Source organism: Solea solea, chromosome 9 (assembly GCF_958295425.1).
Source record: "Solea solea chromosome 9, fSolSol10.1, whole genome shotgun sequence".
NCBI classification, from domain to species: Eukaryota; Metazoa; Chordata; class Actinopteri; order Pleuronectiformes; family Soleidae; genus Solea; species Solea solea.
This window is the reverse complement of record NC_081142.1, coordinates 8,515,608-8,540,291: the sequence shown is the minus strand read 5'-3', so window position 1 is coordinate 8,540,291 and position 24,684 is coordinate 8,515,608. Positions and strand designations below refer to the sequence as shown.

General features: G+C 42.4%; 1 protein-coding gene across 7 annotated transcripts; it reads left to right on the top strand.

Annotated features, from left to right (window-relative positions):
• Positions 1–89: 89 nt before the first annotated feature.
• Positions 90–23,732, top strand: shdb (Src homology 2 domain containing transforming protein D, b). Of its 7 annotated transcripts, none has more exons than XM_058638150.1 (12): positions 96–216; positions 1,180–1,222; positions 1,758–1,935; positions 2,187–2,312; positions 2,426–2,522; positions 3,318–3,418; positions 3,986–4,364; positions 6,384–6,534; positions 9,336–9,557; positions 18,982–19,156; positions 20,610–20,729; positions 23,022–23,732. In XM_058638150.1, exons 7-12 carry the CDS (start codon positions 4,032–4,034, stop codon positions 23,206–23,208), a joined length of 1,188 nt encoding a protein of 395 aa, XP_058494133.1. In that variant the 5' UTR covers positions 96–216; positions 1,180–1,222; positions 1,758–1,935; positions 2,187–2,312; positions 2,426–2,522; positions 3,318–3,418; positions 3,986–4,031; the 3' UTR covers positions 23,209–23,732. The 7 variants fall into 7 exon arrangements, with proteins under 7 accessions (XP_058494129.1, XP_058494133.1, XP_058494130.1 ...); XM_058638147.1 differs by having other exon boundaries at positions 2,422–2,522; XM_058638145.1 differs by lacking the exons at positions 2,187–2,312; positions 2,426–2,522; positions 3,318–3,418.
• The last annotated feature ends 952 nt before the right edge of the window (positions 23,733–24,684 follow it).

Sequence of the window (24,684 nt, the reverse complement as noted above, 5' to 3'; positions counted from 1 at the left end):
CGATGTTCACTGACATGTGTGTTGTGTTAATGTGCGGTAAAATGGCGCTCTCTGTCACACACCAGTGTTCTTCACCTCAGCTTTAACTCGAGCTCGTGGTTGTTGTTTTTTTTTGTGTGTTTTTTTGTTTTTTTTACCACAGGCAAGTTTGAACACATTTAACCAATGACAATACAGGAGGAGCTCAACCCGGAAGCTCACACCAACACACAAAAAGTAAGTTAAGTGATCCTGTAAATGATATAATGTCAATATAAGAGGGTTAATTAATGCATGGGTGAGATAGCTACACATTGTTTAGGTGCAAAATATGAATATATTGTTTATTACTGACCTACTTAATAATTTGCTTACATATTAGGCTACCCACAAACAAAAAACCTTATACTGACTCACTCAATGACTTTACAATTATTCATTTATTTTCTTACTTACTGACATATCAACCTGCTCACTAATTACTTACTTACATGCTTACACTTACTCAGGTTGTGTATTTACTTACTCACATGCTAACGTACCTTATTTATCATATCATTATTTACTGACTTGGATAGTTACTTACTGACATGCAAGACATTTTTCTCAGTATTCTGACTTAAAAAAAAAAATGTTTTTTAAGAAAACAGTCTCACCTTACTCTCATCCAGTTCTCATTGTGAGGGGAAAAAAAAGTCAAATCAGAATTAAATAAAGTCAGAAGTAGTCTGAAGTCTGACTTTAATCTCAGAAGTCTGACTGTTTTAATTGTATTTTTTTGTTTTTTCCAAATGTTATTTCACATGTGGCCCTAATCCTCTTCCATAGTTCACTCACTTATGTGCTAACGTAACTTATTTATTGACTTAATCACTTACTTACTGACTTAGTTTCTTACCTCTTTACATACCTATTGACTCACTTGTAATTACCCGTTGAATGACTAGTTCACTTGTGCTCAGTCAATTTGTACATGTTCATGAAACTTGAAAAGCGTTTTTGTGGGTAAAGTTAGATAAAAAAAAAAAACATGTAATGTGAGTGAAAATGAAAAGTTCAAACAGTGTCAGATGAATGAATAAATGAATGAATGCATGAATACATTTGTTTTTCAAAGGTTTTGGTCACAAATGGATGATTTATTTGTTATTTTTATTTGTTTTATTTTTTAAAGTAAAATGAGACCTGCTATTTCTACAGGATATGTGCAGTACACTCAACCCACCAGATGAGGGCAGTAGATGTAAGGCAAAAAAATCTATTACTTGAAAAACAATTATTCATTCAGGACTGTGATGCCTCTTTTCTAGTCATTTAATTAACATCAAAGACTGATAATTACACTGTGATTAAGTTTGATTTTTGATGGTAATCACTGTGTGTGTGTGTGTGTGTGTGTGTGTGTGTGTGTTTGTCGGGTTGCATAAGATTATCTGCAGTTACTGAAGTGCTCATACTTCTTGAAATTACAATTCTTATTGAGCCAGAAGACACAAACAACATCTGGGCGAAGCGTGAATTTCAGAGAAAAATCTCACGTCCATATTTAGTCTCTTTTAATGAACTATTCTACATTGCTTTCTTCTTTCGGGTGGGAGTCAATTAAATCTCTGGCTCCCACACAACAGTGCTTATTTTGCATGAAGATTGGGAGAAAAATAACAGCTTTGTTGACGTCTGGCTGTCACTGAGAGAACAAGACATTTCTGTTTCCTTCTTTTATTCATGCGTCCTCATGTGGCTGAATGTATCAGCTCACCTGTTTCTTCTTCTTATAGGAATGGAAAGACACGGTGAAATGTCTGTTTCTGTATGTCACTGGTCGCTTGCGTCAGAGGAGATGCTGGACTGAGCAGATTGTGCAGATGAAAATGGGAGAATGCATGACTGTGAGGAGCAAGAGGTGGCGAAAGATTACTGATCCAGTCAGAGATCAGAGGAGATGAAAATGCAAAGGTAAAAAGAAAAAGGCAGAGGGAAGCAGGGACGGAGGAAGATGGTATTTTGTCATTTGAGGAGATGACCGTTGTGCAAACAGAATATCTTGAACGATCGAGGTCTGTGTATTGTGCCAACGAGATGCCTATCAACTCACTCAATGAATGGATCTCATTTGGAGAAGATAAGACCGTCATCAGTGCATATTAATTGTGTTACCACGTGATAATGACTGGTTCTCACCCAAGTGTGATTCTTGTTCCCGCAAGGTTTAGTTGTCTATACTCCATCTGGTTCTGCTCAGATTAAAAAAACAACACATTTATTGGAACTAGTGGGAACTAGTGAAGTGAGGAGTCAGTCACATCTGCAGAGACTCTTTCCCACTTGTAGAGGTAATTTGACATGCTTTTTTTATTGGCCACTGTCATGAAATTGATCCTGTCGTCAAGTTAAGTGCTCCAGCACTGTAACTAATGTGCCCATTTGCTCATGTGTGTCAAGGCAGGAGGAAGAAGATGAGATGTGAAGGTCTGGGCTGTACACGGTTGGATTCTAGCTGGATGACCTCACCCGGACAGACGGACTCCCACCCCTGGGAGAAAGTGAGCTCATGAGTGTCGTAAAGAAAGAGGCATTTACGGTATTTTAACAGATTTAGATGGGCCTTACTCACTGTTGCACATAATCCATTTGCCAGCCTGGACCTTGGATTATGGCACATCTAACAGGATAATAGACGCTCAGAGAGAGCGTGAAGCAACATGAATGAAACTCAACAGAATGCTGTGTTTTTTGTCAGTCAGAGTCGACAGCCTCCAGGGTGTTTCTTTTATATTATGTGATGAGGACTAAATTCAAGAAAACACTGTTGTGGATTTTTTCTGCAAAAATCCACAACCTTCCCCAACCTTCAGGCCCTTTGAAAAAAGCAGGAAAATACTATTTTAAACTTTCAGGCTACTAAATAAAACCCACCCTGTGATGTCATGCAAATAAATAATGTACATCTTTAGAGCACATTCGTGGAAGCTCATCCCCCCCACAGTCACCACCACTGCCACCCTCTTCTGCTCTTCATTTGTTTTCCCCACGCACTTCTTCTGATTCCAGCTGTGTGTGTGTGCGTGCGTGCGTGCATGCGTGTGTATGTGTGTGGATATTTCAGTGAATGAACGGTCGGCTGACTGCGAAAGGGAATGGAGGGATGATCCTGTGGGAATGAAGCACCTCCCCTTTAATCGCTCGGTTGACTTGCTGCTGCTGGAGCTGTTGTCGCTCTTCACTCGCACATTCGCCTTCCGTGGGTTGAGGGTCTCGGGCGCGTGTTAGCGCTCTCGTGTTTGTCCGTAGAAAAGTGCTGTTGCTCAGTTTTTTTTTTCTTGCTGTTTTTTTTGGAGGATTAAAGGCCGTGGAAGGTTTCGTCTCCTCTTCTGTGTCGTTTTCTCGTCAGAAACATGAAGAAACGCGGAGTAAAGCATCCAAAGTGGCAGTAGGTTTGGTGAGTGAGTGGTGTTTAAATGCACTTCATCTCTGGTGAGAAGTTGAATACAGTTCCATATGAATTTGCCTCTACTATAATATTGTATTGCAATTTAAAAACAAAGGCAAATATTTGAATTGATCTCAGCTTTGATTCATATAATTCCTCTTTTACTTTTTAATCTCTGCTTCTATTTATCAACGTGTAAACGGATTTTATTGCAGGGGTGTGAAATGCAATGCCAGCCTTTGGGCAAAGTCCAGATGCTTCACATTACGATGCCTGTGTAAAACAAAAGGAGTGTGTATAAAGCCCATCTGTTGGTGCTGCACTTAAATGTCACTTGAGTGCTACAGAGGCACCTTTTGATTGTGGGTATGTGGCCACACCAAGTAAGTTGTCTAACGCAAAGATTATAAGAGGATCAGGAGCTGTATAGATGTTTTTGGAGCAAACAAGAATTGGTTTTTAATCTTTAAAGGGATTCAAACCCACAGAGCAAATCAAAGCCACAGGTCACAGCAGAAAGGAGGTCATGCAGTTTGGTCTAAACCCCTTTGTTTGTCTCTGTCTTCTCTCCGGCAGCCTCTCTCTCCGCCACACAACAGCACCTTCTGGAAGTGGAGCTGCAATGGCCAAGTGGCTGAAAGACTACCTGAGCTTTGGCAGCAGGAAAGTGCCTCCACAGCCACCGACGCCAGACTACAGCGAGAGTGAGATCCTCAAAGCTTACCGGCTCCAGAGGGACTTGGACTTTGAGGACCCCTATGAGGAATCCGAGAACAGGTCCAGGGGCGAGTCTGGAACCTCTGACCCCGCCACACCGGTGTACGGGTCTCCCATGAAGTCATCCAGCGTGGATGGGAGGTCTCCTAAGCATAGACTCATCAAAGTGGACTCACAGGAGCTTGGGCGCACCAAAATCCTCCTCAGTGCCCTCTCGATAGAAGACCAGCAAGAGCCAGTAAGAGCCCCAGTCTCTCTCCATGTCTTTGCTGCTGTTGCCAAAAAACATCATCTTGATAAAAAGGTTTTTCAAATCAGTCAAGATAAATGATGGCATTTGTTTCTCCGTGAGTGAAAGTGAAGAAACAAGTTAATTGTGACTTTTTCTTTATAGATAGAAAACAACAAACTTGAATCAATTTGTTTACACACTGCATAGACAGTATATTGATATATTGATATATTTCTTTCATTGCAATTGAAGAATGTAATATATATATATTGTTTTATTGCTTAGTCCTGTTGGATTGTGGATTAAGATTTTTATTAATAGATGAAGCGGGGAGAGGGCGAGATGAAAGGAAGGCAGTACCTACTGTCTTATTCAATATCCATTAATGTGACGGCTGTATTGATCCGATTTAATAATCAAGTGACGGGAAATGTGTGTCACAAACACGCATTGTTTACGTAAATCACATTACATCCCGCGCGCCACATAAATTTGCTGCTGTAGACGGAGGCAAAGTGTAATTGATGGCTTGAGTGGACCATTGAGTCGGAGAGAGAGAGGGTCACAGTCCCCTGAGTTTATGTCCTTCCATTAATAATAAATGGGGTTTGGCTTTGCACGCTGGGAGAGAACGGCGCATGAGCACATGTTAGGGGTCACATACAGCACTGTACATCTGTATGTCATATACAGACCTGTCTCAGGGCGCGGGGAAGTGTAATTTATGCTTTGATGCTGCCTGTGTCATCGGGACTGCAGAGCAAAGCGTGTTGTGCTGTGGAAAGCATACACAGCTACCAAAAGGCCAACAGATGTTGAGAGAGCGCAACGAGCAGAAGCTAAGGTTTCAAAAGGAAATGGTTTGCAGATTAATTCCGTACACATACTGTAGGCTGAGTCAGTTTAGGGGGATTTCAGGGTTGTTTTTTGGGGGGTTTTCATCTCTGCAGTTAGATCCATGACTTAAAATGCTACAAGTGTGAAAAGCCTGAAGTCGAGTGAAGTAAAAGTCTTAACTGCAGTCAATATCTCTCCTTTCTACCCAACTCTCCTCTCATTAATTTCCCAGGGTTTGTGGGAACATCCGCACTCTAATTAACATTGCAGATTCCTGTGCATCGACTGATAACCTGTTACAGAATCAGCGTGGGATTAGGATGTAATTTCACGAAGCGTGAGTGTTTAGCTGGGAATTGAGAAGTGAGCCCCTGCTACCGTGATTTTCCTTTGTCAGAGAGGGAGAGAGCAAAAGGGCAAGAGAGCCAAAGGATGTGTGTGTGTGTGTGAGGGAGAGACCATATGGCTGTCTGTGTAGCTGTCAGTGTGCCAGCTGACGACAAATGCTCATGACAAACCAATCATCTCCTTCTCTCCTCTCTCTTCCTCCACCCTAAACACAGGATCATCCCCAGACAGGACAGTTATGGTCAGAGTATTGCATTTTCTATAAGTGTGGCCACAAAGACTCAACATGCACATTGTGCAGATTCTAAATATACACAGTATTGGTGTGGTGCTGCGATTTTGCTCCCAAAGGTGCAAATTAGTGTCTTGATGAAGCTCCAGACACATTTGTTTTCCTCTGTAGCCAGACATATATTTTTACGTGCCACTCCAGCGAGGACCTGATTGCTTGTTAAAAGCTGCTTTCCACACATCGCAGGTCTTGATGAGGTATTGTTTGTGCAACACTCCCCCCTTTTCCGAATTCACACAAAATAACCAAATTCTCTTAATTATCAGAAAACCATTCGTTGCCCGAAGGTGTTTTTTTTATGCAAGTGTTTGATTCAAAAGCTTTTATCAAATGCTGATATGTGAATGTTGGATGAAAGGCATTGTAGCCTGGGATTTGAGCTCTTTATGCACATGTGCCTGCCAGGCAAAACCTATTTAATGTTTCTTTTTTTTTAATTTCATTTCTGTATAAAGACAAAAAGTCAATATGGCCGTTGTTTCTCTGAGGGCTCAAGTTAATGTTCTGTAACGGAAGTGATTTTTTTTATGTGTGTGTTTGTCCTTCAGGTGGTGCCTTCTGCTCCGCTGGCAGGGGACACGGACTATTCAGACCCATTCGATGTTCGGTTAGACCACCGACTAGAGCCGGATCATGGACCTGTTCCATGTGAGAACAACGGCTACATGGAACCGTATGAGGCCCAGAGGGTCATAACAGGTCAGTTACTCCTCCTCCTCATCATCATCATCACTCAGTATCTCATGACCACATGCAGTGACGAAGTCCAGGTCTCAATTGTCAAAGAGATGCCAATCTCAGTGTGACTCATAGAATAATCAAATAAAGGTTAAATAAATCTCTGAGGAACGCCTGGACTCTTCACTGCGTGTCTGAAAGCCGTTCCCCGAGACACTTTCATTCCTTTTCCTTTCATCGTGTCCTTTTTGTGTTTCAGTATCTCATTTTTATTCAGACATTTATCTTCACAGGCGGTGAACTCACAGTTCCACAAAAATTACCAGAATTGCCCTCATATTATTAGATTAGGTGGAAGGATTACATTCACATTTCATCAATAATATCACTGCCAGGTCTTTTATTGTATTTCAGTCTCCAAATCATGAATTACACATGTTACTGTAGCATGAAGTAATATCACTGTTGATCAATAATCTGTCAGCAGTCTTTTTTTTAATAAGCGCCACTGAGATGATGCTTCTGTTGTGATGTGATTCTGCAGTATGTCTTTATTTCCTCATAAAACCACTTCTTGGTTCTAAAGACACTGGGACTGAATGAAGGGTTGTTCAATATTTCCTTTTTAATTGCCTCATTTTTAGCCACCAGTCCTGCTGTTGAGCCTTGTAAGTGCCCCCATCCCCTGTGTTATAGAGTAGTCCATCATGGATGAATTTGCCCTTTGGAAAAGCCTATCCAGACTAAAACCCTCCCTTGATATTTTCTTCCACATCATCTAGCCCACATCTATCATTTTCCATTTGTCTCTTCTGCTGTAACATCTCTATCTGCCCCCTTTCCCCCATTCTCTCCCCAATCTGTCCCAGTCATTTTGTATAAAAGCATCCCCCCCCCCTCCCTCTCCATTTCTCAGTGTCTCTTCATCTGGAGGGCTCTCCCTGGCCCTGAGGGGAGTCTGGCTGTCTGGCTAATTTGCCGTTTAGCAAATGTTATGTTCCGTTCTCTCGCTGTTGTTGCTTGTGCTACCTGTTTGGGGCGTCACGTTAAGCCCATTATCTCAGGCACAAATGAACGGAGTGCCTCTTCCTCTGCCCAACCTGAGAAACCTGGAAGAAAACTTTCTTCTTTTTTTTTTTTGCCACAGCTGGATGGAGCCATTGGGAAGATTAGATTCACAGTGGCGATGCCAGAGTGTTTGGCAAAGCACTGTCGCAGTTCGCTCATTGACTATGAATTGAGCCTGTCACTCAAGGATCGACTGCTTGGGCTGAACAATCACTCGTTTTCAAATTGAAAATGGCAATTTGCAACCACGTAATGAGCAGATTGTCAAGCCTGCATTTTAATGAGTCTATTTTTTATTCTACTATGTTCTATGCCAATTTAAAAAAAAGGAATTCATACATGTTTGAAACAGTTTATAACTCTTAATTGTCATCCTTGCAATAGAGTGATACAAAATAGTAATAGCTAATACTTTGATGGTCCCATGTGTTAGTGCTCCATTTTGTTTTTCATCATAACGCCATTGCACTTTAGCTCAGAAAAATAGCAATTAGATATTTCACCTGAATCGTCAGCCTCTTAGTCTGTTTTTGCGCGTTAATAAACACCTTAGACCTGCATTGACAAATGTCAGATCAGAATAATGATTGTCTTGTACAAAGACTGTCCTCAAAAGACACTTGTGTGATTTTGAGAGTGAGAGCCTGTGAGTTTTGCCCACCTGTTTTTCCCTACATTATGTTTTCTGAGTTTCTCATTATCATTTCTGTCTAGGCCTGTTTTTATCTCTCTGCCTTCATCTTTTCCATCTCCAGGCTACCGCTGACACACTCTTGGTTCCCAGGTAGAGGAGCATTCAGTCCCACTGTGCTTCTGTCTCGATAGCTTAACATCAAACACTGACGCTTTGCCCCCCCCCACCCGCCTTACCCTCTGTCTCTCCCACCGCCCTCCTTCTCCCCTTCTTTCCTCCCTGCATCTCTCTCCTTCTTCTCCACCTGCTCCTCACCTCACCACATCATCTCCTCCTCTTTCCCTCCTCCCTTCTCCGCTCCTCCTCTCTCTCTTCAGTTCCCCTCCACCCTCTATCATCTAACCTTCGGGACTTTCCCCAGGGCCTCTGCTCGGTCGCCATGGTGACTACCAGGCCACCAAATAGCATTGTCTTGTCGTGGGAAGGGTAAAGTTTTCCTCTGCTTTGAACCAGTGAATCTTTTAATTTAATTCCTGTTCAAAATCTCATTTAAGTAAATGTCCTCTGTCCTCACAAAAAATATTCTTTTTCGTTTTGAAGGTCAGCAGGTCGAAGCACTACTGCTGATTGCTGCCCGCAGCTTACAGACTCCTGTTGATGCATTCACAAATCAAATTTAATTTTCTCACTGGCGTCAATAATCGGAAATCCTTTTATCTCATGACCATATTTGACTCCATATAACGGACTGGAGTGCTGAGAAGCGTTTCTTGTTTGCGTCCCACTGTGAAAGTGATGAAAATGTTAACAAGGGAACATGGATGATGTTGTGAGCCGTGTAAGTTTGCTGCTGGGATTCAGGATGGATGCGAGGTGGGGGGTGGCTACCATGTTGCCACTCAGCATCTAGCCCCAGGTCTCGTTAAGCCTCTCCATATGAGATTCTGAGCCCACAGCAAGCTGCGCAAACATCATTTGTCTCCCTACTCTAATTCTTGTCATGTCAGAGCTCAACGGGATTTTTGGTTTCATTTGCAGTGCAGGAAAAATCTCTGATTGTTCGACTGCCTGCTTTTGAGTTTGCGTATTAATCAGAGTTGTCGTGCATCTGGTCTCATAGAACTGCAGCGCGGGCCAGCAGGAGGACGGGCGCGTGGCGGGGTGCAGCTCTACGACACCCCCTATGAAGATGAGCGAGGAAAGCACCTGGGCTTTATGTACGGAGAATCACAGGAGGAGGGCAAGGAGAGCAGCAGGCTGCCGCAAGATGATGAGAGACCAGCTGACGAGTACGACCAACCCTGGGAGTGGAAAAAGGACAACATCTCCAAAGCTTTTGCAGGTAATCAGAGTTACTGTAATAATAACCAAGTTACTGCGAAACTATGAAATGGTTTTAGATTCTATGTTGAATACAGAAAGATGTTGATTTAGTAGTCAAACACATCAGTAACTCTTAACAATGTTGCTGTGTCAAAATCTTGTTTTTTTGTTTTTTTTCAAATGCATGGTTCACCTTTTATTCAAAAACTTAGTTCATGAAGCAGTTCATGCTCTTTAGAAGACGGAAAACTGCTTCATATATTTGGCATGTGACATATGAAGTGGCTAAGTGTGCAGGGAACATGTTCAACACTCACTTTAAAGCCCCATGCTGAAAATGATCCAGTGTTATTGTCAGTGAATCTGCACCAATGGTCAGGCACCATCTGTAAATGTTCAGGTATTTCACATATTGCAGCTTTTTAAAATGGAATCTCTTGATGGAATTTGTGGAAACTGCTAATACCAGGCTCAGACATGTTCTTTTTAAATGCCAAAGCCCTTCCAGTTAACTCAGAGAGCTGTGCTGCTAACTGTCCTGACCTTTACTGTAGCATCTTCCCCTTCATCATTACATCTCTAAAGCCCTTTTTTCATTGGAAATTGTGACTAACGTGACCTTCACAGTCCCAGCACGATCCGCACATATCTTGTCTTTTTACTATTTACATCAATACAACACCTTCTGGTGACTATTGATTTTTTTTTTTTTGCCGACACACAGATCAAACCGCTGTCACGAGACTCACAACATCCACTGACATGCTCATCAGAATCAACACAGATGTCTCGTTTTGTTGTGGGCGTGATATAGTTGATGTTACAAAGAGACAGTTGGCAGAGAGAAGAACACAGAAATCCTGTTATTTGGACTACTTTGAATTCACAGTGCATAGTTATCATTTTTAAAGTTGCACGGAGGGTACATGTCAGATCCCGTCCTGTTACATTCCATCTTCTGAGTATAATTGGAGGGAGAGAGTGAGGGGGAAGTAATAGAGGTAGAGAGGTAACAGAGGAGGAACAGAGAGAGACTGATAGGTCATTTAGTAGTGGATCAGTATAAGGCATGCCAGGCCAACTCAGCTTAATTGAGCTGCATCTGCAAGTCACCAAGGTCATGGTGATGGGATAATAAATCACCCTTGCTTTGTGTGCACTCCCTTCCATCCCCTCTCCCCTTCCCTGTGTCCACTCCTCCTTTTTTTCTCAGTTAATTACATGCCTACGTGTGCATAACTGGTCCAGTGCAAATAAGAGAGTCAGGTCAGCACTCGGTTATCTGAATGCACACATACACGTGAGCGCGTACACACAAACATTATGTTCATCATCGTGTTTAATCGCTTTCAACCTCAGGAGCAGCGAAAAGGCCCCGTAACTTATTCAGATGCATGGCAGTTAATTTAAAAGTCAATATCACCTCTAACCTACTTTGCACTCACTCCTCCTTTATCTATTGTTCTCTTGCATTCAGACTCCTCCTCTTTGTGCCTCGTACAGTATGGAACACAGGAGCACTCGCAGCACCTGCACCATTAGTGAGCACAGTGGAGGAAAACCCGCCTCTGACCTCATGTTTGTTTGCGTTTGTCCGTTCGGAGTGGGCACTGCACGCTAGCTTGCTGTCAGTCTTGCAGACCAAGGCGGTGAAGTGTAAACACACAAACAGGGCTTTCCATTCTCACATTTAATCCATATTCCCAAGCCTTCTCAGCTTTGCTATGCACAATCAGAATGAGTTAGGAGGGAAGAGATGGGAAGGACAAGGACGGAGCAGAACAATAAAGGGGGTGGGAAAGATGGACAGTGGGGCAGGGGAGATAAAAAGGAAAAGAGAGAGAGAGGGGGAGATGGTAAATGGATAGATATGCTGTAGAGAAACAGAAAGGGCTGTCCAAGGTTATTGTGTGGCAGCTCAGTGGATGTTTGTGGAGGCCCGGAGCCCCAGAGTGGAAGGGTGTTGAGGAGAATTAATGGTTCAGGGGCTGTTGTGAGGTGAGGTGAACTGAGAGGAGGGGGAGTCAGGGCCATTGTAGCAGGGTGCCATCAGTCATCTGCTAACACAGGCACACTCTCACACACATCTACACACCAACACAGCAGTGGTGACGGGGGCTTTCCCCGCAGCCATCCTTCCCTCCCTGTGGATGTGACACACTCGCTCAGATAACCTGCGACAGAGGGCAAAGTGGGACATCACGATCTGCCAGCAGCCCCTCATCATCACCTCCACACACCCGCGTGCTCATGTCACTATAATCCTCATTCAAGGGTGAGAAAAGATTGTGTGCATGTTAGCATAAATGAGGGTGTTGGAGGGTTAGGGGGATCTGCTGGAACATCTGGGTTTGTGTATATTACATACATTGAGTGTAACTGTTACCACTCAGGGTAAAGGGAAGCAGCACAATAACAAGATTGGATTTATTTTAAATTAATAAAGAAGTGAATGGTGTGAATTACAAAATAAACTGTAGCTTAAAAGGGAAAATGGGCAGTGCATGCTGTTCAACAAAAAAAAACACTCTTCAAAAGAAAGAGCTAAGCTATCATCGTCTGAAGAAAATCAATGAAACAAAACCACACTGCCTAAAATAACCCTATTCAACTTAAAAGAGAACCAAAATACACGGAATAGCACCTCCTCACCTAGTGTTTCTAAACACAAACAACACAGAATCAGTTTCCAGACCAACACAAAGAAAAACTGTGCCTGATTTCTCAAACTATAAATTCTAGTACCAGAAATCCATGTCACAGATTTACGAGATGCTCAAACTCTGAGAGGCCCCCAGGGCTGCTCGTGGTGTCCTCCTTCATTGAGCTGCACCAATCACAGTCCTGTTCACACCAAGATCCCGCCAAGATTCCACTGGGTCCAATGGAACCACACAGACTACTTTGCATCTCATCACAAACAAGCCCACACGGTTAAAGCCTGGGGAGGGCACAGGCCAGCAGCCATAACAATGACTGATTATAATCTTCTCAGATTATCCATCAAGTAATCGGATTGCAAGCTAATGCTATTAAATATGATAAAAAAAAAAATGTTTTCATAAGCATTCATAAGGGGTTAAATGTGACGGGTCTCCCTGTGGATTTTAATTACACACTTTAAAGGCTGTCACCTCTCACCGCCATCTTGAATTACAGCCGTCATTATTTCCTGGAAGTCAATAGACGGTCCCGCAGAGAGGGAGAGAGAAAGAATGGCCTTGTAGCTATTCAGCAGCAACTAGTGAACTAATGAAAGGCTGCATCTCATTAACAAAGACGCCTAAGCCTGCATATTAATGATGTGTCTCTGTTTCAGGTATATCGTGTTTATAAAGTAGTTTAAAAGTCAACAGCTGGAGCTTCGAAGTCATCGATTAGAACTAGACTTAAATACTGTAAGAGTGGACACATGATGAGGGAGCTGCAATCAGCTGGAAATTTGAAAGGGGAAGGTGAATGAATAAAACCTCCGCCTCCACCAATTACCATTATGGTGCCATTGAGCGGAGCACTTATTCTCCATTTACTTCAGTGCAGCTGCTCCTTAAGTAAGCGCAAATGACTGGGACTGTGACTGTGTTCATCCTAAAAGCATCACAATAGTGTACACGTAGGTACAGTTTACATTCACAATCTGATCCCGTTATTTGTTTTCATTTTGTATTTTGTACATATATATGTATGTATGTGTATATGTATATGTGTATATATATATATACATATATATGTATATATGTATGTATCTTTCTTTATTTATTTGCTGCAGAAAGTCTTAACGCAGTAATCTGCAGGTATAAGTAAAGGTTGTGCCGAACAGCTTGAGCCGCCATTGTTTTTAGCCATGATGCTTATTCAAAAGCTATTAAATACATAGTGTTTTTAAATATGAAATGGTCCTCAGAGGATAAATCCATTTGCCTACCTGAACATTCATTTTGGAAGGATTTTAACTTCCTAAAAGACATTAATGATACTTCCATATTTTAGAACGTGCGTGCTGATCAAATCCTTCCATGTAGAAACATCAGGTGAATATTGAATTTTAGTTTGTGCTAAATGGCACATGCCAGCATTGACGATGCTTCATGATAAACATGCCCTTATATTTGGCATTCTGCTCCAAGCACAACTGTACCTTAGTAGCCTCACAAAGACTCAAGCGTGTCTTTTTATCAGTCCTCGATGAGACGATAATGTCAGGATATTTTGATTATCCATCCAGACCATGCTTTATTCCCTTCTTGTGAAAGAATCGCTGTTAGCGTGATGCTAAATAGTTCTTCAAAATGTCATGAAAGCATAAACCCTGGTTCAGTTAACTTGCACAGGCAGATGGTTTAGAGATTGTTTGTGCTATATCTGGATGTCTGGCTACATGATAAGGTTTCCTTCCTTCTGAGAGTCCAGTAGGAGCCTTATAAATGTATGTGTGTGTGTGTGTGAGAGTGCAGACAAACATGCAAGAGAAGAAGAAGGCAAAAGGAAACTGAGATTTCCATTTGTGGTGTGATGCTGTTCTCTGTTGCTCTAAGCAGGCCCAGGGGGCATCTGACCACTCTCTTCATCAATTTACAGGCACAGTGGAGGGACTCTTGCTCCCTCTCTCTCTCTCATTCTTGTCTCCGTTTACTGCATCACCTATTCTCTCTCTCTCTCTCTCTCTCTCTCTCTCTCTCTCTCGCTCTCTCTCTCTCTCTCTTGCTTCCTCTCTGCCGATTTTCTTCCTCCTTCAACACGAGCCTTTGCTGACATTAATGAAAAGCCATGTCCTTTGTGGTTTCCACTCACCAACCAATATGAGAGACGGCGAGGAAAGATGATGGAAGTAGAGCAGGGTTAGAAAGGAGAGGTGTAGGGGAATATGAAAAGAGAGATAACGCTCCACTTAGAGGACGGTAGGTGAAAAAGGGGGAGCTAAAGAAAAGGGAATGTTCAATTCAGGGAGAAAGACATGGAGAGCAGCTTGAAGCCTCCAGGGAATGAATGTAATGAATTCAAATTAAAATCAAAATGATGTGGAAGTTTATATTGATAGAGGAACCTGCTTGGAACTTGAAAGAGGAAATGTGTGTTTTATTCCCCTGTAGCTGTACTGCGTGGCATAATGGCTTAAGGCCTTAATTGGAGGCCATTTTTGCAGAGGGCCTTTTGTATGCAGGAAGAAAAAAAAAGGATGTCAGGGCAGTTCCAAAAACAGATGTTCTCATTAATGGTGCGAATGAAGCGCTTTCATCACTTTTGTCTGCTCCTCCTATATTATGAGGAAATCACCTGATGTGCTTGAAAAGACAGTGCTCTTTTGCATCACAGAGAGGAAAGACTTGGTCTGGCCATTCCCTTTCCCCTCTGATAATTATTAGCAGGTAGTTGAGACACATGAAACCGCGAATGACTGAATTGCTCTCGTCTGTTTTATCACTTGAGTTCTTATGGGAGACACAACTGAAAAAACACTTTTCTTTCCAGATCCAATTTATGATTGGTAGTTCATTTGAAGAACACATAATAAAAATAGACCTTTACTGTAGATATAAGCTGTAAAACATTTATTATGTCTCACTGTCTTGTAATGGCAAACACCAGATGCTCCCTGTTGGCGAACGAGTGGCATGGTGTGACGTTGCGTCTTTGCTCACACAGATTATTTTTGAATCTGTGTGTATGCACAAAGCTTGGTATTTCTGCTTTTGCAGTGTTACAGCCTGAAAAACATCATGTTAGCAAATTCAGGGGAGAAACCGAAGAGGACAAACATCAGACTGACAGTCTTATTGTCATCATCCAGACAGATTCAATATTTTGTGTCAGGAGTTGAGAGGAAGAGCAGAACGTAGTGTAGCAGTCACTAAAGAATACTGTGATCCAGGTCATGTGTCCTGCAGAGGAGTAGTGTACCTGGACCACAGTGCAGGTATTCTGTCTTTATCCTGTCCTACAGCATCTGTGACACGCAGTCGCTACTCCTCACTGTCCACACCACATTCACTCAGTCTCTTGATGCTGGCCTTAGGTTTTCTTATTGGTCTGGATACACCGCTGAGTGCTGTAAACGCGTATAGACTTAAGTTAATTAAGAGCAATGAGTCTAAATCTTTAACTGCTTTGGTTAAAGATCATTGCTGTGATCGCCTGTCAGTCAAATATTGTTTGCAGCGTTGATGATCGACATTGTTGAGATGAAGCTGTTTACCAACACTTACTTTTCTCCACATGAAAACACAAACATAGCATTGTTCCTCTTTCTGTTTAATATATATATATATGTATATGTATGTGTATATATGTATATGTGTGTATGTATATATAAATATATATATATATATATATATATATATATATATATATATATATATATACATATATAACTAATATTATATAACTAATATTGTTCCAAATTCAAAGCAAGTCAAACAAATCAAACTCATGTTTGTACAAACCCCATTTCAGTGACTTGTTAATCTTAAAGGAGTTTTTCTCAGTCTTCAGTACTCCCCTACCTGAACACATCTCTCCCTTAGGTGGCTGAGCACATTTCTGATCTGTGATAAATCGTCTGGGCTCTTTCCACTTTCTCCTCTTCTTGTGCCTCATTTACACCTCTCTCTCTGTCCATGCTTCTTCCTCAGCTTTGTTTGAGAATTAAAGGTGTGGGATGTGCTGATGAATGGACGGGCAGCAGAGTGTGGCGGTGATGGTGTTCTGGGGTGTCGATTGTGTGTGAGTGAGTGAGTCTTGGTGTCTTTACATGCATGTTTGCCATTGAGGGATGCCAGGCCACACTTTAATCCTGGCTTCAACAGAGGTGCACCAAGCTCCAGATGGGGCCATTGTACTGCGCCATGTATCAATAATTCATGGAGAGCCAGTGAAAGTGGCAGAGTGTCTGCCTGCTCAATAATTAACCAGGGCTGGAGAAAGGCATGTATGTACAGCCTGGGTCTCTCTCCAAACACCCATTCAAATGGCCTTTGATGTTGTGGGCTTGGGGGGGGGTCTTTGGATTTGTCGGCTCATTAAGACCTCACCCCCGTTTTGCTTTTATTTGTTTTGTAATCCCCATGTGCTGTAAATGTGTGCATGAGTGCATGTTTAGCTGCTCCATTGAGTATTACAGTAGGTGATGGCCTTCCATGCCATTTTCACAATGGACCTTCTGCTGTTCTCCTCCTGTCTGCAAGACAGTGAATACAGCACTATTCTTCCCCCGAGCTCCTCAGTTCCGCTGTCGCACAGAGCTGTGGGTCGCGTTGCACATGAAGTCCTGTTCTGATTTTAAAGCATCTACAGCTGTGTGTCTGTTTCCCCAAAGCGGATTCATGCAGATGACTGCAGTCGTTGCAGCTCCTGAACATCTGAACACCGTGACTACCTCGTGTCACATGATGCATTATTGTAAATATTGGATCAGAAACACCGGAGATTGTGTTTTTCACATGTGTGATGAAGCAGGGAGACAGGTGGCAGAGTGTATTACTTCTCTCAGTGGCAGAAGGCATAGTTAACCACATTTCATGACACCACTTCCCTGTCATCTTCACACACACACACACATTGCCTCTCGCACTCTCAGCAGGAGCTTCCCTGTCTCCCATCTTTTCCACATTGCACTTGTCAGTCACTCTCTCCTCCTCATATTTAAGTCTTGCACCTGAGTTAAGTCTCATTTCTTACTCATCACCACGTCTCTCACGTATCTTCTCTTTGGTTAACTTTGTTCAAACCATCTGCTGCTTTCTCCTTCCTCTTTCTCTGGCCTCCTCCCCACTCTCCCCCTGAGGGTAACCCTAACCCCCCCCCTCAGAGAGCAAGGTGACCTTTAACCACCACCCACTGCCTTGCCATCCTTTATCGCCGCAAACGCACACATATGGAGTCACACCGACCTCCATGACCCTAGTTGTTCAACATCTGCTCTTCCTCCACCCTGGACTCGCGGCAGCCTTCATCTGCACCACCTGTATCCGTCCATGCCTGTTGCAGTCGTTACTGCTGATTCACATGGACCTGGTGGAGGAGTCATCTGAAATGCTTCTCATTCACTTTGAACAGAGAAGCGTCAGACTCACAACAGTAGAGTGTCCGACTCCAGATCAGAAGGTTGTCTATTCGAATCCACATCCAGGTCAAAGTTCTTGGGCGACATGTGTGTCTATCACAAATTCTTACAAGCTTCTGTCGTCCTCTGTTGCTCATATGGCAAGCAAGTGTGGAAGCACAGACACAGACAGACAGACAGACAGACAGACAGACAGACAGAGCCACCAAAAAACAATACTTCACTCCCACTCCGTGAGGTGAAGTAATAACATTTCTAAAATTTCCACAATGCACAATGGTGTTTCCATTGAAGGGTGTTTTGGATATGAGCCATAATTCCAGTCTCGCGACATCCCATTTATCTCATAAAATCTCGCCCCGTGAGACTGCACTTTGAGGAAGATGGCTAAAAGCGCTTTGCGTTTCCATGGTTTTGGAAAACTGATCTCTATTTTCACTACTGCTGTTGCTATGATTGTTTTCAACAGAAGACAAAGGGAGGGAGTGGGTGAACCACATACCACGACGACTGACACACATGATGCCGGTGTTTACATAGACATAGATGTGGTCAACTTTTATATCGACACGTCCGAAGAACCACCTCATGAGGGCATACAAATGTTTTAGTGATATTAGAGAAATTTGAAAAGAGATATTTATGTTTTGTGCATTTCTAAGAGTAATGGAAACACATGGCAAACATCACCGTCACTTAACCTTAGCAACTCTTGCTTTACAGTTAGTAATGACAAACACTGGTCGGCTAACCTCTGATAGCACCAGATCCACCCACTGCCAAGTGTTAAAGCGATGAGCACATGCATGTGTGTGTGTAGCCTGGGTTTGAAGCGTTCCCTTCATACCACACCTCTCTCCTCCTTTCATCAACCATGCACCAATAGCTCCGTGCAAATTGAAATGTCTGCCTTGTTCATATCAGCGAGCTCAGTGGAGCTGCGGGTGCACTTAATGTTTAATTACCAGTACTGTAGATTGGATGTCACCAAAACCAGGCACAAAAGAAATAACACTTCAGTTTGTACATGTAATTTGCTTGGGAGTGGAATTAGTATAGTCAGTATCGAGTCATTTGAACCGTCAAGCAGAGGAAGACAAAGACGCGTGTGCCAGAGTCAGACAGAGAAGAAGCCAACTTCAGCCTGCTCTCTGCCACGGGGAGTCATAAAAATGTTGATGATGGGAAACGCGATGATGCTGATACAGTCTGTTAGACTGGGACCTGCTGTACTCTGTAACGAGGGCTCCCTGCTGCGCGCGTGGTTTTGCAATAGACATGTATTTGATGTTTACCCAAATCTGACTGTGCGGTTTAATCCCTCATGATCACAGCACTGTGTAAATATGGTGACTCACTTCTTCTATCTTCTGTGTGCCAACAGTGCAGTTTGATGGCGCTGAGTGGGACCGCTCTTCCTCGCCCACGGAGCGGTTGCGTCCTCCGGGGCCCAGGTCCAGCCCGCTGGCCGGAGGTGGAATGAAGTTTCGAATGCCGCAAGAGGGCCTTGCGATGATGGGGGAGAGAGTGGATCCTGTTGTTCCTCTGGAGAAGCAGGTGTATGTATGCAATTTCTGTTCTGGAGTTTATATATAAACATACATGACTTGTTATGAATCTGGACTATAATTCATCATTTTAAGGGTTTAATCAGTTTAAAAGGCTTTTATGCTTCAGTCCTCAGTGACCTTGCTAGTTAATGATCAAATGTCCCCGTTGCCATGAATTTTAGCACCTTGAAAGTTATAAGGGATAAAGAAATGATTCTGTTGTCGAAGAAAATGGGGAGCTTATGAAGTGATGATACATTAATATTCGCTACAATTAGAGCTGCACAGTTAATCGCAAAATAATCACAGTGATGAAATTCTGCAGTGCTTCAGGAATTTAATGACTCTAAAATCATATCAGACAATGTCTTTTTTTCCATAATTTTGATATATTTTTTCATGGACATAAATCAGTTGTACTATATACAAATCTTATTGCCATTGCAATATATACAAATAATCACAGTATGATTTATTTTTTTATTTTTTTTTTTTTTATGCAATATCTCCATCCCCTGAATATGAGCACATGGTCTGTCTGTCTCTTACCTTCCGAATCTGTCGAATCTATGAAAACGGAGTCATGAAATGAAGCAGTTAAATGGGATTGAGTGTTTTTTCAGAGACAAAAGAAACCGCGTGTTTCGGCTAAGCAGCTCTCATTAGAGCTCACAGAGCAGCGGAGGGTTAGAATGAGAGCTAATTAAGTCAGAACATTAAAAAAACACACATTTACTTTGGTGTTGTAATTTCAGACATCACTGGTGTAAATTATGTGCTCTTTCAGCGCTGTTTCACTAATGAAATCCAAGCACATGACACATGTTTAAGCACACATACACATTGCGCGCGCGCACACACACACGCAACACACTCGGCGGTCGTCACAAATGCAGAGATGTGCACAAATTCACTGACGGTTGGTGGTTAATTATTATGTCCCATTACTCCCTGGTGATGTCTGAAGGGTCCGTCACAAGGTTTTGTGGCTTCCCCTTGTTTTAAACAAACAAATGGCGTCATTGTCAACCTCGATCATCTTAGTATTGAGGCAGGAGAGATGAATATATTTGCTCACAGGTTGTGATGCTCACAGCTTTGATTATTCTGTAGTACTACTACTACTTGACAGAATATTGGGTTTGCAGGGGAAATGTTGGTCTTTTAGCAAGTGGTCCACAGTCTTTTCGTGGCAGACATGTTGGCGTGTCACAGTCTGATAAGCACAAGCGTAAATAATGGAATGAATTACTTTCCAGCACTAAACAAGATGGTACAACACACTCCAACATGTCACACTGTCACACTGTGGAGAGCAAATATAATTTGATTTATCTCAAAATGTCTTATTTATCAACTTAAGGAAATGAAAATGAAATGTGCTCTCTAGTTGTTGACTTGTTATTGATCGCAGCATTTACCACAGGAGCATTGTCTTATTGTGTGTGTGTGTGTGTGTCAGGTGGTACCACGGATCCCTTTCTCGCTCTGAGGCCGAGTCACTACTGACGCTGTGTAAAGAGTGCAGCTACCTAGTGAGGAACAGTCAGAACAACCGCTCCGACTTCTCCCTTTCCCTCCGGTAAGAGTGGCACACACACAAACACACACACGCACCGACGTACTCCAGTCAACGTAAAGACATTTGGAGCTCATGGGATATTCAGCGTCACAGTTTAATTGCACACTTGTCATATTTTCTGCTATGTGACTGAGGAGTGTGTGGGAAGTATCCGTGAAGACAGCTGAGCTTCCGTTCTCATATCACACTTACCCACACCTCTCCATCTGTCTCTTCCCCTCCACCATCAACCACATTTAAGATCACTGCCACACTGGTTTCTCTCCCGATACTCCTTTGTAGGGCATGATACTGCTTATCTGGTCAAATCTCTCCATTTTAATTACTACCACGATCCATTGTCCCCGCCTCAAACCGTTTTCCCACCATCCCTCTGTCCTTGGCCCCCAGTCTGTGGCCTTCCTCCTTGGCCCCCATTGGGCCCTCTAAGTGGTAATCAGGCAGGTAGAGCACACTTCAGTGCACACATCATCCTCACCATAATCACTAATGAATATGAATTACCTTCTGTGGGCCACACAAGAAGGAAATCAGTGAGGGGAGGGGGAGGCACCGAGTGTCGCCGTGTTGTGCTGACATATAAACAATCTCGGGCATTACTCATTTACATGAGTAGAGTGGCTTTGACACATTCTCACACACGCACACACACACACATGCACGCTCGCACGCACATATGCATATTCGCTGAAGCAACAAGGTCACTTCTAACACTGGTTTTCCAGCCAATACATGAGAGTTTGGGAAGAAAATGTTTCTTATTAAACTACAGAGTCTGTCAACCTTACATTCTCTAGATAGTTTGGACACATGAGCCGACCTTCATCGACCTCCAGTGTCTACAGCAGCAAACGGCTTCCACAGCTCAGTCTCAAATGAGATAGATCAGATCTTAATTCAGATGCAAATAACAGAGACATTTGTTTTCTTAATTTCAGTAATCATTTCAATATATCCACATTTTAATTTGGATCTTGATCTTGGAACATGACATCGCAAAAAGGAAGGTGATGAGCATACAGGAAGAGCGCTAGTTGGCTAAATATAGAGCTGAAACGATTAATCGATGAATCGATTATTAAGTGCCGAATAATTAACATAAACTTTATTCATGATTAACACAAGATTTCCAATTGTTTAAGCTTCCTAAATGTGAATATTTTCTTCATTTCTTTGCTCTGGATAACAAATAAATCATTAAAAGTTAATCATTTTGGTTTGTGGACAAAACAAGACATTTGAGAACATCATCATTTCCAGGTTTGACGAACACCGATCAACATTTTTTAAGGTTTTCTGACATTCTGAACACCAAACGATTAATTCGAGAAAATAATTGTTAGTTGCAGCTCTAGCTAAATATATTCCAAATTATTACCTAATCCAGCTTTCAGAACATCCATCCACCCCAAAAGCAAACCCTTACGAGCCAAATGTGATGAAACACTGCAGGACCTGTGTTGTTTGTCCGTGTGGTAGAATCTCTGCCTCATTGAAACATTAAACCGTACAGATTTAAAGATTACACTGCGGATGTCAACAGTGGGAGGAATGACAGAAATTGCACTGAAAAAGACAAACCTGCTTGAATTAAACTACCGTGCAGATTTATGAAAGAGCACCGCTAAGTTCTAATGTAGCATGAGGAGCAATGAGTTCCCCTAAACAAACAGGACTGGATGAAAGCATGCGCTGCCAACTGTGAGCACTGGTGTGATGATGCGACGCGGCCTCTGTGCTCTGGAGACCAGGAGAGGATCATGAACGGCCTTTTGTTTGGCTGTTAATGTTCACAGAGTTTCACTCCTCCTCAAATTTTGACATGGTTGAATAGAACAATGACAGTTATGGTGACAGCCAGGTTTCAGCCCTTGTCTTTCCCTCTGTTTCTATAATTAGACGGACATCATGGCTGGGTGGCTGACTCTTAAAGGGGAAGTCATTGTGGCTGCCTGAATTTTAAAGGGGAGGAACTAACGTGGCTGAACCGCTGTCACAGTGCAGTGTTGCTTCTTCCTCTTGTTTCTCTGAACTCTGGTGCTGTCTGTACACCACCCATCCATCCATCAAAATGTCCCTCTGTTCCTCTTTTGTTAGAACCATGTTCCCAAAGTGCTGTAAAAAGACACAGACATAAATCCAAACTGTCATTTCCGCCATGTCTACTTGTTTTGCCCCATGTGCCCCCCCCTCCCCCCTTTCCTCCCCCACACTCTTTTATATGGGATCACTCTCTTTTTTTTCTTCTTCTCACTTTCACAAAAAATCTTCCTGTTTTCCCCCTTCTCTCAGGAGCTGCCAGGGTTTCATGCACATAAAGTTCACTCAGTATAAAGACGGCAAGTACGTGCTGGGACAGAACAGCCCTCCCTTTGACACCATTCCAGAGGTGGTGAACTTCTACACCACACACAAACTCCCCATCCGGGGTGCCGAGCACCTGTCACTGCTCTTCCCCGTGCTGGTGCAGACACTCTGACTCACCTGGACGCTCCCACTGGACCTCAAGGATTTTCATTGACTTTGGTCACTTGACTGAATGTTTGACAGGAGCTTTCCAACAGAGTTCCATCCAAGGTCCCATCTCACTAAAAACACACTAAGGGATGGATTCAGATGAAAAGCAATACAAGATTCAATTCAAGACGTTTATTGCCATGTCACCTAAACTTCTGTTTGCTACTTTTGTTATATCTCCACATCTTTTGCTAAAAACTGAGACGTATTGAGTAATGGAGTTATCTGATTTCTTATGACATTTCTCACATCTGTTGTTTCACAAAAAAAAAATAACCCACCCCTTTAACACTGGTAAAATATTGCTGTTGTCAGGTGAAAAAATGTTGTTGTATTAAGTTATATTATTTCTTCATTTTAATATTTATACCATTCAATAACTAGGGTCGAGAAAAGGCTTTGGGTCAGTAAACCCTTTTGTTAATGTAAAAAAAATAATAAAAAATGCTATTTTTGAAAGTTTAAAAAAAAAAAAAAACGTTTTTACCAACACAATATGTCAAATGCTTTTCTACACAAAGCCACACTTGTAGACTTTCATCCCACCTGGTCTGTGCTGTCTTGCTGCTGTATGTCCATGATTTGCTTGGCACATCTTCATGTTACTTGATTGTTTATCATAAGCTGTGTTGCGTTGGTTCTTGTTCTGACCGGAACTGACTTGTATCTCTTGCTGGTTGCCTACGTTGCATTAGGTAGACAATTATATGTTTGTTTAAAAAAAAGAAAAAGACTCTATCCCTGCTTTCATTGTCTTTCCACTCATTTGAAGCTGAGCTGAGCTAAAAGCTACATTTGAAGCTGATATGCTGAATTGAGAATGCTGGACTCATTCTCACACTTCCTACATTTTCACAGATATGATCACAGATATTTTGGCTGGCCAGAACGCTGCTTGGTTGCTGAGTCGTATTTGACTTAAATGTTTGCCATCTGGAACGGCTTTCCACGTCTGTTGCCTGGTTGCAGTGTGTGTGTGTGGCGAAAACCGATTTTAGATGATGGCCAGTTTCCACTGAACGCATTTATGACCACAAGAAACGATGAGACGAAAAACAAAGTAGACTATATAGCCTGTGTTCCGTTTAGTTATTGAAGTCTATGTCAGCAGTAGAAGACGGCAATATAGCTGCTGTGATCTCCTATGTGCGCAAACCACGTTTTTCTCAGCAGTATTCAGTGTATGTGTGGATTTTCATGTAGATTAGTGGTTAATTTTAGATTTTTCAGAAACTGAAGTGGAGGGAAATGACACATCGCAACTTATGAACATTTGAATGGTCTAAACAAGTTACTTTTTGGGGTACAAGTTTGGGAATGTTGGGGAGAAATCATTTTTTACTTGTGTCTAATAACAAAAATGCCCCCTGGATTGTATCCATTGTGAGGATTGCTGGTCAGATTTCCTATAACGGACTTGTTTTCAGCTGAGAAAAAA

Excerpts from the sequence above, each read along its gene's own strand:
- shdb (XM_058638146.1), top strand. Across the intron at positions 9,558-18,981 it reads CATCTCCAAAGCTTTTGCAG|TGCAGTTTGATGGCGCTGAG; the intron begins GTAATCAGAGTT and ends GTGTGCCAACAG. Across the intron at positions 19,157-20,609 it reads GTTCCTCTGGAGAAGCAGGT|GTGGTACCACGGATCCCTTT; the intron begins GTATGTATGCAA and ends TGTGTGTGTCAG.